Here is a 15822-nt window from a genome sequence, read left to right as displayed (position 1 = left end):
AAACAAAAAACAAAACAAAACCAAAACCAAACCAAAACAAACAAACAAAAAAACACCACATGGTCACACTCAATCCATTCCCTAACTGTCGCATGACATTAGGAACATTGTAGAGAAGAGAGAAACACAGACTACCTCTCTCATTCATTAGTGTGGATCTGACAGCCAGGAGATCTACCAGGAGAAAGAACTAGAATCCCATCTCACTCATGAAAACAAAAATCAAGCTAAACCAATCAGGGATGGAGCTCTTACTGGAAGAATGAATCAAGGTAAGAAATAAAACAGCTAACCAGAGAGCTGAGAGGTTGAGAGTACAGTCTGCTATTGTACAGGGCTGGCTTTGGTTCCCAGCATGTGCATGGTGCTCACAACCATTTGTCACTACAGTTCCATGGGATCTGATGTCTCCTTTGCAGTCTGTGGCCACCAGGCACTCATGTGGCACACATACATACATGTTGTGCATATACATACATGTGGTGCAGACACATACATGTAGTACACATACATATGTGGTACATATACATACATGTGATGAACATACATATAGATGATGAATATACACACAGGTGGTACACATATATACACGTAGTACACATACATATATGTGGTGCACATACATGTGTGGTGCACATATATACAAGCACACAAATACATACAGAAAAATAAAAAATTTAAAGTAACTAAAATATTTTAAAGTAAAAAATGGACTTAGTGAGTTATATGTGTAGATTTGTGCATGCCTCTGTGCGTGTGTGTGTGTATGTGTGTGTGTGTGTGTGTGTAACAGTAGTAATTAAAGGAGAAGTCATGAATTTGACAGAGAGAGAAGGGAAAACAGCAAGAGTTGTGGGAGAAGAGTTGGAGTTGACATAAACAGAGAACTCCTATGTCTTAGTCTCAAAAAAAAAAAGGCCAAGTGTGGTCGTGCATGCCTTAACCCTAGCATTAGAGGCAAAGGCAGATGGATCTCTGTGAATTTGAGGCCAGTCTGAATCACTTATCAAGTTCCAGACCAGCTAGGGCTATGGGATCCTGTCTTAAAAACAAAACAAACAAACAAACAAAAACACAAATAAAGTCTCATATTAAAAATTAAATATTAAATAAAAATGCACATATCAAAGCATGGAGTGAGGTGGTTGTTATCATCCCAATAGACTTTAGAAAGTTTATGTGAGATGTATGAGCCCCTCAGGAAAGGTGACTGCGGGAACGTTAAGTAAACACATTGCATAAGGGCAAGCCTTAGCTATACTGTCATCATTGTGGAAACGAGACGAGAAAGATGTTCCACCACACACTTCCATCCGTCTGGCAGTGCTGGTCAGCGCAATAAAGCAGCAAGAGAAACGAGAGGCACAGAGGGAGGAAGCACCCTCTGATGGCTTTTTGGAAAACACTAAGCGATTCCAGCAAAAACCTTAATCAGAACCGATAAGAAAAGCCTAGGTAGTAGATAGAATTTAGGATTTCTGCAGAGAAGTTCAAGCTGGGAAGTTCCCCATTTGGCATCTCAGTAAACTGAGATGTAGCAGGACAGAGTTCATGGTGGTAATGGCAAATGAAGCGAATGTCCAGAGAAAAGAAAACCAGGGAGTGAGCGACAGTCTGGGAGCTGAGGAGAAAGCAGCGGGCGGGCGTCGCTGACTGCATGAAAGAGCCTGGACAAATGCTGCAATGCAAAAGCTTGCCCAAGAGGGACAGGCTCCCACACAGTCATCTGTGGCTGTGCTCTGTGCAGTATCCTAAAAGACGTCTCATGAAAATCAAAATTAATACAGAACATAGAGAAGAATAAAGAGCACCAAAACAAGTGAGAACACTGGAAACCACTAAAAAGAACCAATTCATTCAAATATGTTATTGATATGATTTCAGTCAGACTGAAACCCAGGGTGACTGAGCAGGGATACTAATAAATAGAGCAGGGGTCCCTGAGTATCGAATATGAAGTTGTTCCAGTCCCTCATACAAAATAATACGTACAATGTGCTGAAAATCTCAGTTTTAGGGAAAATGTCATCTATGATAAATCTGAAATACAACTAAAACCTGCGGTACATCTGCGGCAATCTCGGGGCGGCAGTGTGCAGCTGTCACTGTGCGTTTGCTGGCGGAGACGCTGCTCAGTGAGAGAAATGCAGACTCATGCTATGACTGCAGTTCTGCCATGAAAGCCCAGCCCAGGGGAAGCCTGAGCGTGTACCGAAGCTGCACACAAGGATGCAGCTGGAAACTGGGAGATACGTGGAAAGAGACTTAGCAGTTGTCTGCAGGTGAGGTTCCCACATCCACGGGAATTATTCAGCAAGTAAAAGCAACGAGACTGCTCTTGGTGGGTTACTGTGATTAAATATCAAACCCTACATGGAGTTTAAAAACAAGGGGCAGAAAATACACTTCAGTGCTTCTCTTCAGCCCCTGTTCCTTTGCAGTTGTTATGGAAAAAAGAACAGCTGGGGAGCCAAAGGAATGCTGGGAAGGCCTGAGCCCGGTCTACTTTGCTAGGAAACAAAAAAGACCTATGCTTTTAGCTCTAAGTGTCTGTCCCTTCAGTCTCATTAAAAATGGAACACCAAGTGTTACTCATGCTACTCTGTGACTGCAGGTGAACATCGGCCTTCCATGTTACTTTGTACTCATTTGGATTGGATTATTCAGTCTTTCCCAGCAAAGAATAAAAGATGGCTACTGAGAAGGGAGGTATATCAAAAGCTACTCATTTCAGTAATGGTATTACTCATTAAATGGAGAAAGAAATGCTGAGGGAGACTACTTCCATTTCCCAGCAAAGACCCAGCCTTTATTATTTTTATGAGGCATTTAAAAATTAGTAACATAAATCCATTTATTAAGAATTAAGTACTTTAGGAATTAGCAAAGAATGTATAAACTGTCTTTTTAAAGCCCTTGCTTACTTCTAGACTTTTTCTGTGTATTTCCTGCAGTCTTTTATCTGCCTTACACTTTCCTGGGGGTAATTTTATAAGTTGGAACTCCCAGATTTTAAATCTTTATTGTCAACTCAGTAAAGTAGTATGAGGAGAGAAGTCAGAGTTTATTGTAAAGTAATGATCCTCATCTCATTCTTAAACACATCAGCTCTCTACAAATTACAGTTTCCATGGTTTTTGCATTTATTAAAAAAGGCTAGATAGTGTGTCCTTTAACTAAACATGTATAAAATACAAACTTGAGTGAAATGGGAGTGGGAGAGGGAAGGCAAGTGATTGAGCCATAATGTGGTGTGGTGCTTGGGATAAGGAGAGCCCAATAGGTTCTAGGGTGGTTCTCAGTGGAACTGTTCAGGAGAGATCAGAAGTATGCCCTTGTTGGAGTAGGTATGGCCTTGTTGGAGGTGATATATTGGAGGTGGGTTTTGAATTTTTAAAAGCCCATGCTTCTCTCTCTCTCTCTCTCTCTCTCTCTCTCTCTCTCTCTCTCTCTCTCTCTCTCTCTCCCTCTCTCTCTCTCTCCCTCTCTCTCTCTCTCTCTCTCCCTCTCCCTCTCTCTCTCTCTCTCTCTCTCTCTCTCTCTCACACATGTAAACTCTTATCTACTGCTCCAGCACCATGTCTGAACACCACCATGTTCCCTCACCATGGTGATCACAGACTCACCTACTAGCAACCTTCCAATTAGATGCCTTCTCTTATAAGTTGCCTTGGCCATGGTGTCTCTCTATAACGGTAGAACGTGGTCAAGAATCCATGTCTTCAAATACATTTAGTGGTCAATAGAGGGGAGACTGAATAGCTTGAGAAGTGCCACGACTGTTAGTTCACTAGGTTTCTTCTCTATCTGGCAATCAATCTCAGCGCATAGCAGAGATGAGAAAATAGGGTGGTGACCTCAGGCCTCCTGGAGAAAGCCCTTGTTATTTGACCCAGCAAAGCTTGAGCCCTTCTTCTCCATCCTCGAGTCTCACCATTCCCAGGGTGAATGCAGAGAAGCACCCATGCCTATCCCTGTGGAGCATACACCACTGATAACCACCAGTGCTGTGGGACACCCTGCTCAGGGCCTGTGCTAGTTAGCTTTATGTCACCTTGACACTTTGCCATTGGAGAGAAGGGAACCTCACCTGAGGAATTGCCTCCATAAGATCAGAGCATAGGCCCACAGTCTCATATGTTTGAAGACTTGGTCTCCTGTTGGTAGGCTGCTTGGGAAGGATTAGGAGGTGTGGCCCTGTTGGAGGAGGTGTGTCACTGGGGTTGAACATTGAGGCTTCAAAAAACTATGCCACTCCCAGTTAGCTCTCTCTGTTTCCCAATTGTGTTTCAAAACGTGACCTCTCATTTATGGCTCCATGCTGCCTGCCTGATGCCCACCATACAGGTTGTGGATTCACCCTCTGGAACTGTAAGTTAGGATCAATTATTTCTTTTATAAGTTCTCCTGGCCATGGTGTCTCATCACAGCTATAGAAAAGTAACTAAGACACTCATGAACTATGAGGGTATTTTCCAGTGCTCATTCATGTTTGGCTGCAAGATTTTAAAACAGAAAAATAAAGGTCAGATTCCTCTAAATAGGAAGTCCGGGTCTATGTCATCTGTGTCAGCTGGAGCCTTATCTTCTGGGTCCAAGGACTCTCCATGACACTCGTGTGTCTTCTGAAGGCATTATGGAGTCTCAGGCCTTCTTCCATAAACAGACAATCTACCACACACCTGTCTCTCAAGCACTGCAGCCCTGCTGTCTCCCACGGGACACTGGAAGGGGATGTGGGCAGTGGTGGTGCATGTCTTTAATCCCAGCACTTGGGAGGCAGAGGCAGGTGGATTTCTGAGTTAGAGGCCAGCCTGGTCTACAGAGTGAGTTCCGGGACAGCCAGGACTACACAGAGAAACCCTGTCTCAAACACAAAAAACAAAAAACAAAAAACAAAAATCAAAAATCAACAAACAAAAATCAACAAACATATATATATATATATATATACATATATATATATGTATATATATATATATATATATATATATAATCTACTCCGCTCCAGGCCAAGAAAGTATAGCTTAGAAAAAGCAATGTCCCCAGGAAGACTTATCATCTGAAAACCATCTGTGGTTTTAAAATGTGTTTTTTGTTTTTAAAGAGAAAGACGTTGGAGGGCTCCTGTTTCACCTCAGTTATTGCTCATTTAACAACAAAATAGGTGGTTTTAGTTTTTTAGCTACTTAACAGGATTTTACCCCCAAAGGCACTTGTGGACACACACTTTGAGAATGATGAAGATTTAAGGAAACCCAAGCATGGTTGTTAGAAGTTCCCATGTTCTTATTGCTTTTGTTACTGGCATTCTCTTCCTCAGTGGATCAGGTCACCTTGAACCAAGCCCAGTAACCAGCTCCAAAGTGCTTTATGTCTGACCTGCCTCAACCACAGTCTAAAGCGTCCATCCCGAGAGATCTGCGTGGATGTCAAGGTCACAGCAGACAGGAGCCCAGGAAGAGCTCACATTAATCTTCCAGACTGGCTTGTCCAAGCAAATGTGGGAACAGTCTATTCCTCTTAATTAACTCATCATGAGCCATCCCCTGCCTGACACTACAAAGTCTCCTTATAGAAATAAGTCTTCACAGAAGAGAGTGTACAATTGTGTTTTCATATTAGATCCATTTTACTTCGCGAAATGAGGTGGTCTTTCCCAGAGAAGGTATCAGACCCACCTTGATGTCACTTGCTCCTTCCATGGTCCCTGTACAGTGGACTAGCATCCACTCTCTCTTGACATGTTCACAATAAAATAGAGTGTGGCACTCTCCTACCCTTCCCGTGTGCTTGCTAACTTTACCACTCGGTTACCAGAGTTGTAAACTTATCATTGTCCACACAATTATAATACTCTAGAATAAATGGGGACTGGTAAGTACTGAAAGGTATTGCAATGTGATGAAAACATCTCAAACCTTTCTGAATCAAGAAGCAGACCTTTAGTGTATGAATGTTCTGAGAATTTCCAAGAGTTTAGAAATACTACAGGTATAAGTTTCCCTTGCATTGCTGGGAGATTTGAACTCAACTTTGTTGGCTCTTGAAAATAAAAAGGTTAATGATTCCAATGAGCCCCTGTCTCTTAGAGGTGGAGTGTATACCTATAATTTATGATTCATTTCCCATTCCCCATGAATACTTTCCTCAGGTAGTCCCTTACAAAGACATCAAGTGAAGGCTGCCTTCCGACTTTCCATTCTGATATACCAGGCAAGATATCCACAGTAATGGAAGCCATGCTTCCTCTCTTTAACTCATCCAAGTGTTTCCAATCATAAAAATTCAAGACTCTGCAGGATTCAAATGTCAAGTGGAGATTTTCTAGAAGTCTCCAGGTTTATGCACTAATTAAACATAAATTGATCACTGTCGACGTGAGCAAGGATGCTACTATTTCTCTACAAGGTTAATTTGCTAAGGTTAGCACATTGGTAACAGCTGTGAACAATTGTTCCATTCACAGACTGACCTCATTCTACTGTCAACTTAACGGCACTAAGAACTGCACAGGGGCATTAGTGCAGCACACCTTCAGTGCACTGTTTGTGAGACTGAAGTCAGCGAAGAATGTTCTCCTCCATGTGGACAGTACCATCCCATGGACCAGCGTAAAAAGGAGAGAACAAACTTGATCCGGGCAATCCCTTTCCTCTGCTTCCTGGCTCACTGACTCTCTGGGCTCGGCTGCTCCCACCCTCACCCTTCTCTGCCATGACAAACTGTGTCTCCTCCAACCCAGAAACAAAAGGAAACCATTCCATGGCTCTGGCTGCATATGTAGCAGAGGATGGCTTTATCTGGCATCAGTGGGAGGGGAGGTCCTTGGTCCTGTGAAGGTTCAATGCCCCAGCATAGGAGAATGCTAGGGTGTGAGGCAGGAGTGGGTGAGAACCCTTGTGGAGGCAGGGGAATGGGGAGGGGATAGGTGATTTTCAGAGGGGAAATCAAGAAGAGGCATAACATTTGAAATGTAAATAAATAAAATAACCAATAAAAAAGGAAAAAAATAAGCATGTTGTAACTTAATCTCCTTCTCTTAGTTATTGCACCATAGGGAGAGTAAAGGTTGGGAAGATGGAGGACCACAAACCAACTAGTAAGCAGAGAAGCAAGAGCTAGGACCCTCACCACACCAGAGAGCCAGGCTAGAACTCATCAGAGAGAGAGAGACAGAGACAGAGACAGAGACAGAGACAGAGACAAAGAGAGACAGAGAGAGACAGAGAAGGAGGGAGAGAGAGACAGAGAGAGAGACACAGAGAGAGACAGAGAGAGGGGGAGGGGAAGAGAGAGAGAGGGAGGGACAGAGACAGAGGGAGAGGGAGGGGGAGAGAGAGAGGGAGCAGGAGAGAGAGACAGAGAGAGACAGAGAGAGAGACAGAGAGAGAGACAGAGAAAGAGAGAGAGAGGGAGGGAGAGAGAGAAAGACAGAGACAAAGAGAGAGACAGAGAGAGACAGAGAAGGAGGGAGGGAGAGACAGAGAGAGACAGAGAGAGAGACACAAAGACAGAGAGAGGGGGGAGAGAGAGAGAGGGAGCAGGAGAGAGAGACAGAGAGAGACAGAGAGAGAGACAGAGAGAGACAGAGAAAGAGAGAGAGAGGGAGGGGGAGAGAGAGGGAGAGAGAGAGAGGGAAAGAGAGACAGAGAGAGAGAGAGACAGAGAGAGAGACAGAGAAAGAGAGAGAGAGGGAGGGAGAGAGAGAAAGACAGAGACAAAGAGAGAGACAGAGAGAGACAGAGAAGGAGGGAGGGAGAGACAGAGAGAGACAGAGAGAGAGAGACACAAAGACAGAGAGAGAGAGGGGGGAGAGAGAGAGGGAGAGAGAGACAGAGAGAAAGACAGAGAGAGAGACAGAGAGAGGGGGAGGAGAAGAGAGAGAGAGGGAGGGGGAGAGAGAGAGAGGGAGGGACAGAGAGAGAGAGGGAGAGGGAGGGGGAGAGAGAGAGGGAGCAGGAGAGAGAGACAGAGAGAGACAGAGAGAGAGACAGAGAGAGACAGAGAAAGAGAGAGAGGGAGGGGAGAGAGAGAGAGAGGGAGAGAGAGAGAGGGAGAGAGAGACAGAGAGAGAGACAGAGAGAGACAGAGAGAGAGACAGAGAAAGAGAGAGAGAGGGAGAGAGAGAGAGAGGGAGAGACAGAGAGAGACAGAGAGAGAGAGAGGGAGGCACGGAGACACAGCACATGGGCCACCCTAAACATCCCAGGAGGTTGAACACATGCAGGGTTGAGTACTGAGATTTTTGCACAGTACATTTAAAGAACTTTAATATCACTTAGTTCAAAGCCTGAAAAACCTATACTCACCTCAGAACTTTCCCATTAATGTTGATTTTAATATTTTCCAAGAAATGGCTTAATCTAGGGATTTGGTAAAGAACTCTAGGACAACAGAAAAATTCCAAGTTTCCTTCAAAGTCAAGCATCGCTGTAAGACCTGTGAGTGTGATTTCACTTTCAGATGTCTGTTCAAGGTCATTACCAGCAGCAAGAACAATAACGGAGGTTTTCATTGACAAAATGCCATGGGAATCTATAAGTTTTAGATGATCAAATAGCCCTGAAAATCTACTGCTTAAAGATGATTAAGGGTATGAGCCAAAGGGATTAGCACAGAGACCCTTTGTCAAACAACCCATGAAGTAGGTAAGGAGTCTCAAGGCAGAATTATACACACGATCAAACTGGTTCTGAAAGAGACACACGTAGGCTTTCACCAACCCCTGAGCTTTAGATATTCTTAGATTGTCTTGTTCCTAGAGTCATGAAATTTCTATTCTTCTCTTGCACAAAAGGCCACATCTATACCTTCATTCTAGAGAGAACACATTTGCATATCTATGCATGAGAGACAGTGTGATTCATCCATCAGTGCTGGTGGGTGGGGAGGTGGGATGGGGTTGTAGTTTTAAAGAAGAATTAGTAATTCTTTCCAGTGAGGTTAGCTTGCTGAAATGAAGTATGAATGAAGCCTAGCCTGGCAATGCTGTAATGTACAGCATCTCTCCAGGGTGAGGCCTCGGGGTGTGTAGCAGAGTAACACCTGGGCCACCATCCACAGCACCTGGACGGGTGACAATGCAGTCAGCATCAGCAGCTACGGGGTAGTGTGTGGCAGGGTAACCAAGGGCAGTGCCCAGACTCCCTGAATTAGGTGTGACATAGGTTCAAGCACCTACTGTTCCTACCTTTTATATTCATCTTGATTCTGGAGGCAGCAGTTCACAGTGTTTATCAGAAAACCAAACAATCGGCTGTATAGCGACTTGGCCAGGAGGTCTCGGTAAAACGCGGCCATCTGGGTGGTGTGTCGACGTATTATCACGTCTCCTGGAATGGTGTAAGGAAGAGGAGAATTGAAGACAGCGGTATGGTCCCCTCATAAGAAGCCAACACAACTGTCCATGTCCCACTCACTCTCTATGATATCTGTACTTGTCCAAAAATGTTTAAAATGACACCCAAAGGTGGTATCTGTCAGTTATCAAAATCTGAAGTGAGTGTCAGGTACCTTTAGTTCTTATTAGGACTTCTGCTCACACCTCCCTGCCACTGAGCTATTTTCTCTCAGTTGGAGAGCTAGCTCAGGGTTCTGTGAGTGAGCTTTCTGATAACAGCTCGCTGGCTGGGCACTAAACTGGCCCAGGGCATTTGAACTTGCCTGTCTGGAAAGTACTGATCGAATCATTCAGAATGCGCCTGTGGGTCTGGGGGACAAGACTGGGCCTTCAGGAGGAAATCCCTGTCATTCTCAAGTGGAGCGATGAGAATCCCAAGAGAGGAGAACTTCCAGAATTTAAGGCCAGTGAAAGGACTCAGGATAGACAGTTAGGGTGACCTGGGGTGCAAGCAGGTCCAACATAGTACTGCTGGATGAGACTGTGTGAATGCTGGGTTAATGAGTTCTTGCCTGTGGCCTTGGCCAGCAGGGCGTGTCCTTAAGTCTCAGGCTGAGCAGGTGGCAGGGATGGGAGAATCCCCCAGCTGGCTGGAGGGATAGTGAAGAGGGAGGAGCCTCCACTGAGACAAGATAGAACTTCACTTGAAAGAGCAAGGTCAAGACCATGGGTATGGTACAGCCCACTAGGTCAGGGGAGATCTGCAGCCTTCCCAGGGATGTTGCCACTACACTTCTGGGTTCACACGGTTGAGGGACTTTGAAGAATGGGTAACATGGTGAGTGAAAGGAGGGAGGGTGGTATGAGCTGAGGAACCAGATGGCAAGAGACCATCGAATTTAACATGTGTCCTTGTTGGTTTTGTGTGTCAACTTGACACAAGCTAGAGTCATTAGAGAAGGAGGAGTCTCAGTTAAGGAGATGCTTCCATGAGCTCCAGCTGTGAGGCATTTTCTATACAGTGATCAATGGGAGAGTGCCCCACCCATGGTGGTATCATCCCTGGGCTGTGGTCCTGGGTTCTCGAAGGAAGCATGCTAAGCAAACCATGAGAAGCAAGCCAGTAAGCAGCATCCCTCTATGACCTCTGCATCAGCTCCTGCCTCAAAGTTCCCAATCCATTTGAGTTTCTGTCCTGACTTCCTTCTCAGAAGTGTTAGCTGAATTAACCCTTTCCTCCCCAGCTTGCTTTTGGGTCATGGTGCTTTGTTACAGCAATCAAACCCTGACTAAGACAACGTCTCTTCAGAAAGACACAACAGAGGGTCCTTGCATCTTGAGAACATCAGGTGCTTGACATAGATGGGAGCAGAGACATGGATGGGGACTCGGCTAAGAATGGCCATGAAAGGGGGCCTGGAAATCTGTCCTACAGGGAGGAGCTTTCTCTAGGAAAACTGCTGTCTTTGAAAGACTGTTGCCCACAGGTGAGACGCACATTTCTACTTCATTCCTGTGGAAAGGGTGGAAATGAGCAAAGTCCAGATGAAAATGCCAACAGAGGTTACTGTCATGGTGTTGCTGGACAGGAAACTGAGGGCAGTGAGGAGGGAAGCACTTTGAGGGGTCAGAGGGATCTGACCTACTTGGCAGAGAAGGTCAGGGGTAAGGGGAGCGAGCAAAAACCTGGTGAGCAGCTGGGTGGATCATGGGAATGATATTGATTAAATCATTACATAATATAATTGATTAGCATGGAAGGAGAATTCTAAGCAGTAGGTCATTAGCCAAGCATCAAAATCCCTGCAAGCCAAATCCAAAAGGCAGCTGGTAAGTTCACCATGGAATGCTGGGGGAGGCTAGGCCTCACATCTATGAACAAGAAGGCTGAAAAGGGGCATTGATCCTGAATTTTCAGCAAATAGCTGAAGCACACACAGGAGAGCCAGTCTTCTGTGGCCTGAGCATGGCCTTGCACTGGTGGCACGAGGAGTAGGCACACACAGAGGGCTTGAAGCCGCCCTGTGAAGGTAGACAGCCTCTTTAGCAGCAGCTTGGTACCTGAGGTGGTTAACCCCCGTTAATCTGAATACTCTCCTCCCTGAGGAGAGAAATAGTTATGCCCGCCTCCTGACCATTCTTTTTATCAAAAATGACAACCTTCAGAGCATTTGGCTCCATGCCACCCCCTCATAAACACCAAATAGATGACAGCCCCCATTCTGAGCGGGCAGGGCTGCCCAACCCCTGGGAAGGTCCATGCTTTATGAGAATGCATCCTCTTAGATTGATGGCTTTGTTTTTCTGAGCTGACAGGTTGATTAGCAAGGGGGCTAGTTCCCCAGAAGGATCTCCCGGGAGCATGGCAGAGTTCCCACACAGCATCAGGGACCAAACAGGCTTGTAGTGCTTGCCTCTGGCACTCAGTCCACACAAACAGTTCCCCCGGGTGGAGACAGGCAAGACTGCGTTTAATTTCCCTAATTGAAAGAATCCCAGGGACTGGACAAAGGTAAAAGTCAGGTTGCGCAAGCACTTACCTTTAAAATACTGAATATCAGTTGTTAAGGCGGATGCCAGCTCATCTGTCGATACCTGCAACATGCCTGCCACTGAAAGCAAACACGTCTGTAAATACGAAAGCATGGTGCATTTTGACACAAAGAACAGTGTGCTGTACATACTTCATGTAGACATGTTAAAAAGTAGGGAGGCAACTTCTACTCTCTGGGACAAACTCATCTAGAGAAATGCCGTAGTACTCCAGACACTGGTGGGATCTCTTGTCTGTCTGGATGCAGCAAGGACACATTTTCCCCTTCATCACCCTCATAGATAGGACTGGATTAGTTTTTCCAAATTTCTTATTAAAATAACTTTGAAACAGGTGAAAATAGGCCACTTATTGAAGACCAGTGGTTTGAGGTGTGACCATGAAGGCAATATCAAAGAAGAGGGAGTTTTTGAACATGGTATTTGAAGGGAAGTAATTGTGAATTTATAATGCTTAGCTAATGACTCCTCTCCAAATACTGAGCGGAATGTGGTGAGGGGCAAAGCATATTCAAATACTATCACGTGAGCTAAGTGTATGCTGACAGCCCTATGCTGTTGGTGTGGTGTGCAGAATGGGACCACGAAAGCACATTTGTCAACCATCCCCTTTAGAGAAAAGAAAGAGGTTCTCCCCTCCCCCCAGGACTTCAGACCCAGCCAGTGATTATTGCAGGTAGCCTGATTGTGTGCTGTGTCTCCATCTACTGGCAGTGCTGTGAAACTGCACCCCAACGACATTCCCATCAAGGTGGTGCTCCACTGACCTTGTTCCAGAAGCTGGAGGTCGGAGACAAAGGCCGAATCAGCTTCTGTCAGTGCTGTGAACTGAATGTCTCCAATGTGCAATATCGCTGACAGGATAACGAACAGGTTCTCCACCTCCTAAGTGTTTACAGAGAACAGACAGAATCATTCAGAGGTGGGAACTCCAAGCTACCCGGAGCACTCTGGAGGCAGGGGGATGGGGGGTGGGGTGCCAATCTTCAGACTCACCGTGGCAGGTTCATGAAACTCCTCAAAATCAAATCTCAACTCCATGTGAGTTGCCCTTAAATTGCTGTTCTGATATAAATCAGTGTGTTCTGGATAATTATTGTGCAAAAAAAAAAATAAAATAGTGATTGTAGTCCTAGCTCTGACAGGAAACACACTGCTGTCCCAAGCTGTTCTTGCACACTATGTAGGAAACAGGAGGGGAGGGTCTAAAAGCCTGAAACTGAGGGAGGAGTAGGGCCTGAAGCTGGGATTGCCATTTTCCCATCTTTAAAGTGAGCACCTGGAGATACTGATCTCAAGTAATTCCTAGGTATAACATTCCATAATTAGGGCAGACAGCAGCATTTCCCAGAGGACTCTGCGAGGTGGTCACCTTTGCACAGGCAAGCAAGGCCTGTGCTGCTCTTGGGGGGTTTATGGTTCAGTGAGGGAGACAGAGCTCTGAAAGTTCACTACAACCCAGCACATAAGACAGTGAAACTGAATCAGAGGAAATCTCCCTGTGAAAGGAGGAGGAGGAGGCCTGGGGTCCTGTCGCTGTCTGCAGTGGTGCAGTGGTGTCCTCCTGCCTTGTCAGCTTGCCTGCTGCTACAGATGGGGTACAGAGCTGGAGGCTTCTCAAAGAACCACAAGTCCTTGCAGATTTTGCTCTAAGAACCACAAGTCCTTGCAGATTTTGCTCTAAGAACCACAAGTCCTTGCAGATTTTGCTCTAAGAACCACAAGTCATTGCAGATTTTGCTCTGAAGGCCTTTCCTGCCAGAAATATTGTTCTTTGAATTGTCATAGAGTAAGGTCACCACTCCAAAGTGCAATAATTTTTGTTCCTCACATTGCTTTAAAGGTTTACGATGAAGGGATGGGCATCAGGCCGTTTGTATAAACGCACTGCCGTCTCGATCAGCTATGTCAGTCAGCAGGTGTGTTTTGCCTGTCCTGCCTTTGAGGATCAATTGTAGAACTTGAAAGGCGTTTCCAAGTGGATGATATTTTGGTAAAATGGTGTCCTGCCTTCCTTTTTCCTTCAGATCTAGAAACTCCAGGTTGGGAGTAAGGATAAGAAAAGAGACCCCACAGAAGCCAGCGCTAATCCAGAGCATGCAAGTGGGTGGGGCCAGAAAAAGACTGAAATGTAGAAACTGAATAACCAGGCCCCAAAGGACAAGGCGTCATCAGACTGCCTCTCACTGTGGTAGAACTCCATGCTCTGAAAGGTGTGGGGCCCAGTCGAACACAGTGTCTCAGTGAATCCACTTAGGGCAAGCCTTGTGGACTGTCCTATGTGTTTCCTTTGGTCCCTCATGCCCCTGTTGCCCAAGACTGGGCAAGTGTGACACGCAGCCTTCTAAGAAAGGAAAGGAGCTCATACTTTAGCCTACATCTGGGATCAAGAGCTTTGGGCATGCCAGGGTCCCCAGTGGCCTCTTGCTAATTGTCCCTGAGGACTTGGCCACAATCTAAAATACTTCCTTATTGAGGGAACAGAGATAACACATCAGGAAAATAGAAATGACAACTTAGAACATCCTCAGGGGCTTAACCATTCATGTCTAATTCTCGGGACCAGATCCATTCAGAGCAGTAACCTCTAACCATGTGGCTATTTAAATTTAAATTAATATTTTAAGATATAAAAAGTTACTTTCTTGAGCCTCCTTAGTCATGAGACAAGTGCCCAGGATCCAGAGAAGGCTACAAGTCCTAGGCAGCTGGCTTGACCACAGGCCTCTCCGTTATCTGCTCTGGCACAGCAGAGGACTAGAACTTTCCATGCACACTCTAGCCTGCTAGAGAATATACTTAAGGGAAGTGAGTACATTAGTTTGCAGGGGGATCATTTTAACAGTATGGTTTCTTCAGCCTGGCCAGTTTTCTTATAGTTCAGACAATGCAGTTATTTGGTTTGTTCTAGATATGTATATGAAAGGATTTTTCTATTTCTATTGAGAATGGTGTGTCTGGAGAGCTGGCTCAGTGTTTTGGAGCATAACTACGCTTGGAGAGGGCCTGGGTTTGACTTTCAGTATCCACAAGGTAGTTTATAAACTGTGTGTAACTCCAGTTCTAAGGAACCCAATCCCCTACTGTCATCCACGGGCACTTTGTGCAAGCACAACACTCATACATAAGAGAGAGAGAGAGAGAGAGAGAGAGAGAGAGAGAGAGAGAGAGAGAGAGAGAGAGAGAGAAACAAAAAAGAAACAAAGAAAAAATAAATAGGCAAGCAAATGAAATAACATCAATGCCTCCTTACTGTATCTAGTGTCTCTGCCTCCTTACTGTATCTAGTATCTGCCTCGTTACTGTGTCTAGTATCGGCCTGGTTACTGTGTCTAGTATCTCTGCCTTGTTACTGTGTCTAGTATCTCTGCCTTGTTACTGTGTCTAGTATCTGCCTCATTACTGTGTCTAGTATCTGTCTTGTTACTGTGTCTAGTATCTGCCTTGTTACTGTGTCTAGTATCTGTCTTGTTACTGTGTCTAGTATCTGCCTCATTACTGTGTCTAGTATCTGCCTCATTACTGTGTCTAGTATCTGCCTTGTTACTGTGTCTAGTATCTGCCTTGTTACTGTGTCTAGTATCTGCCTCGTTACTGTGTCTAGTATCTGCCTGGTTACTGTGTCTAGTATCTGCCTCGTTACTGTGTCTAGTATCTGCCTGGTTACTGTGTCTAGTATCTCTGCCTCGTTACTGTGTCTAGTATCTGCCTTGCTACTGTGTCTAGTATCTGCCTGGTTACTGTGTCTAGTATCTGCCTCGTTACTGTGTCTAGTATCTGCCTCGTTACTGTGTCTAGTATCTCTGCCTCGTTACTGTGTCTAGTATCTGCCTCGCTACTGTGTCTAGTATCTGCCTCGTTACTGTGTCTAGTATCTGTCTTGTTACTGTGTCTAGTATCTGCCTTGTTACTGTGTCTAGTATCTG

The 15822-nt window shown here is 45.2% G+C and overlaps 1 protein-coding gene across 8 annotated transcripts in view; it reads right to left on the bottom strand.

The window, feature by feature from the left end:
• Positions 1 to 15822, bottom strand: part of Myo16 (myosin XVI) — a 509596-nt gene that overhangs the window by 192449 nt on the left and 301325 nt on the right. For all 8 annotated transcript variants that reach the window (XM_031339016.1, XM_031339015.1, XM_031339017.1 and 5 more), the window contains 3 exons: positions 12664 to 12781; positions 11884 to 11955; positions 9194 to 9335 (listed from right to left, as the gene is read on the bottom strand). In XM_031339016.1, the coding sequence (XP_031194876.1) occupies positions 9194 to 9335; positions 11884 to 11955; positions 12664 to 12781 (332 nt within the window). The remainder of the gene's footprint in view (positions 1 to 9193; positions 9336 to 11883; positions 11956 to 12663; positions 12782 to 15822) is intronic.

Source organism: Mastomys coucha, unplaced genomic scaffold, assembly GCF_008632895.1.
Source record: "Mastomys coucha isolate ucsf_1 unplaced genomic scaffold, UCSF_Mcou_1 pScaffold22, whole genome shotgun sequence".
NCBI classification, from domain to species: Eukaryota; Metazoa; Chordata; class Mammalia; order Rodentia; family Muridae; genus Mastomys; species Mastomys coucha.
This window is presented reverse-complemented; position numbering and strand designations above follow the sequence as displayed.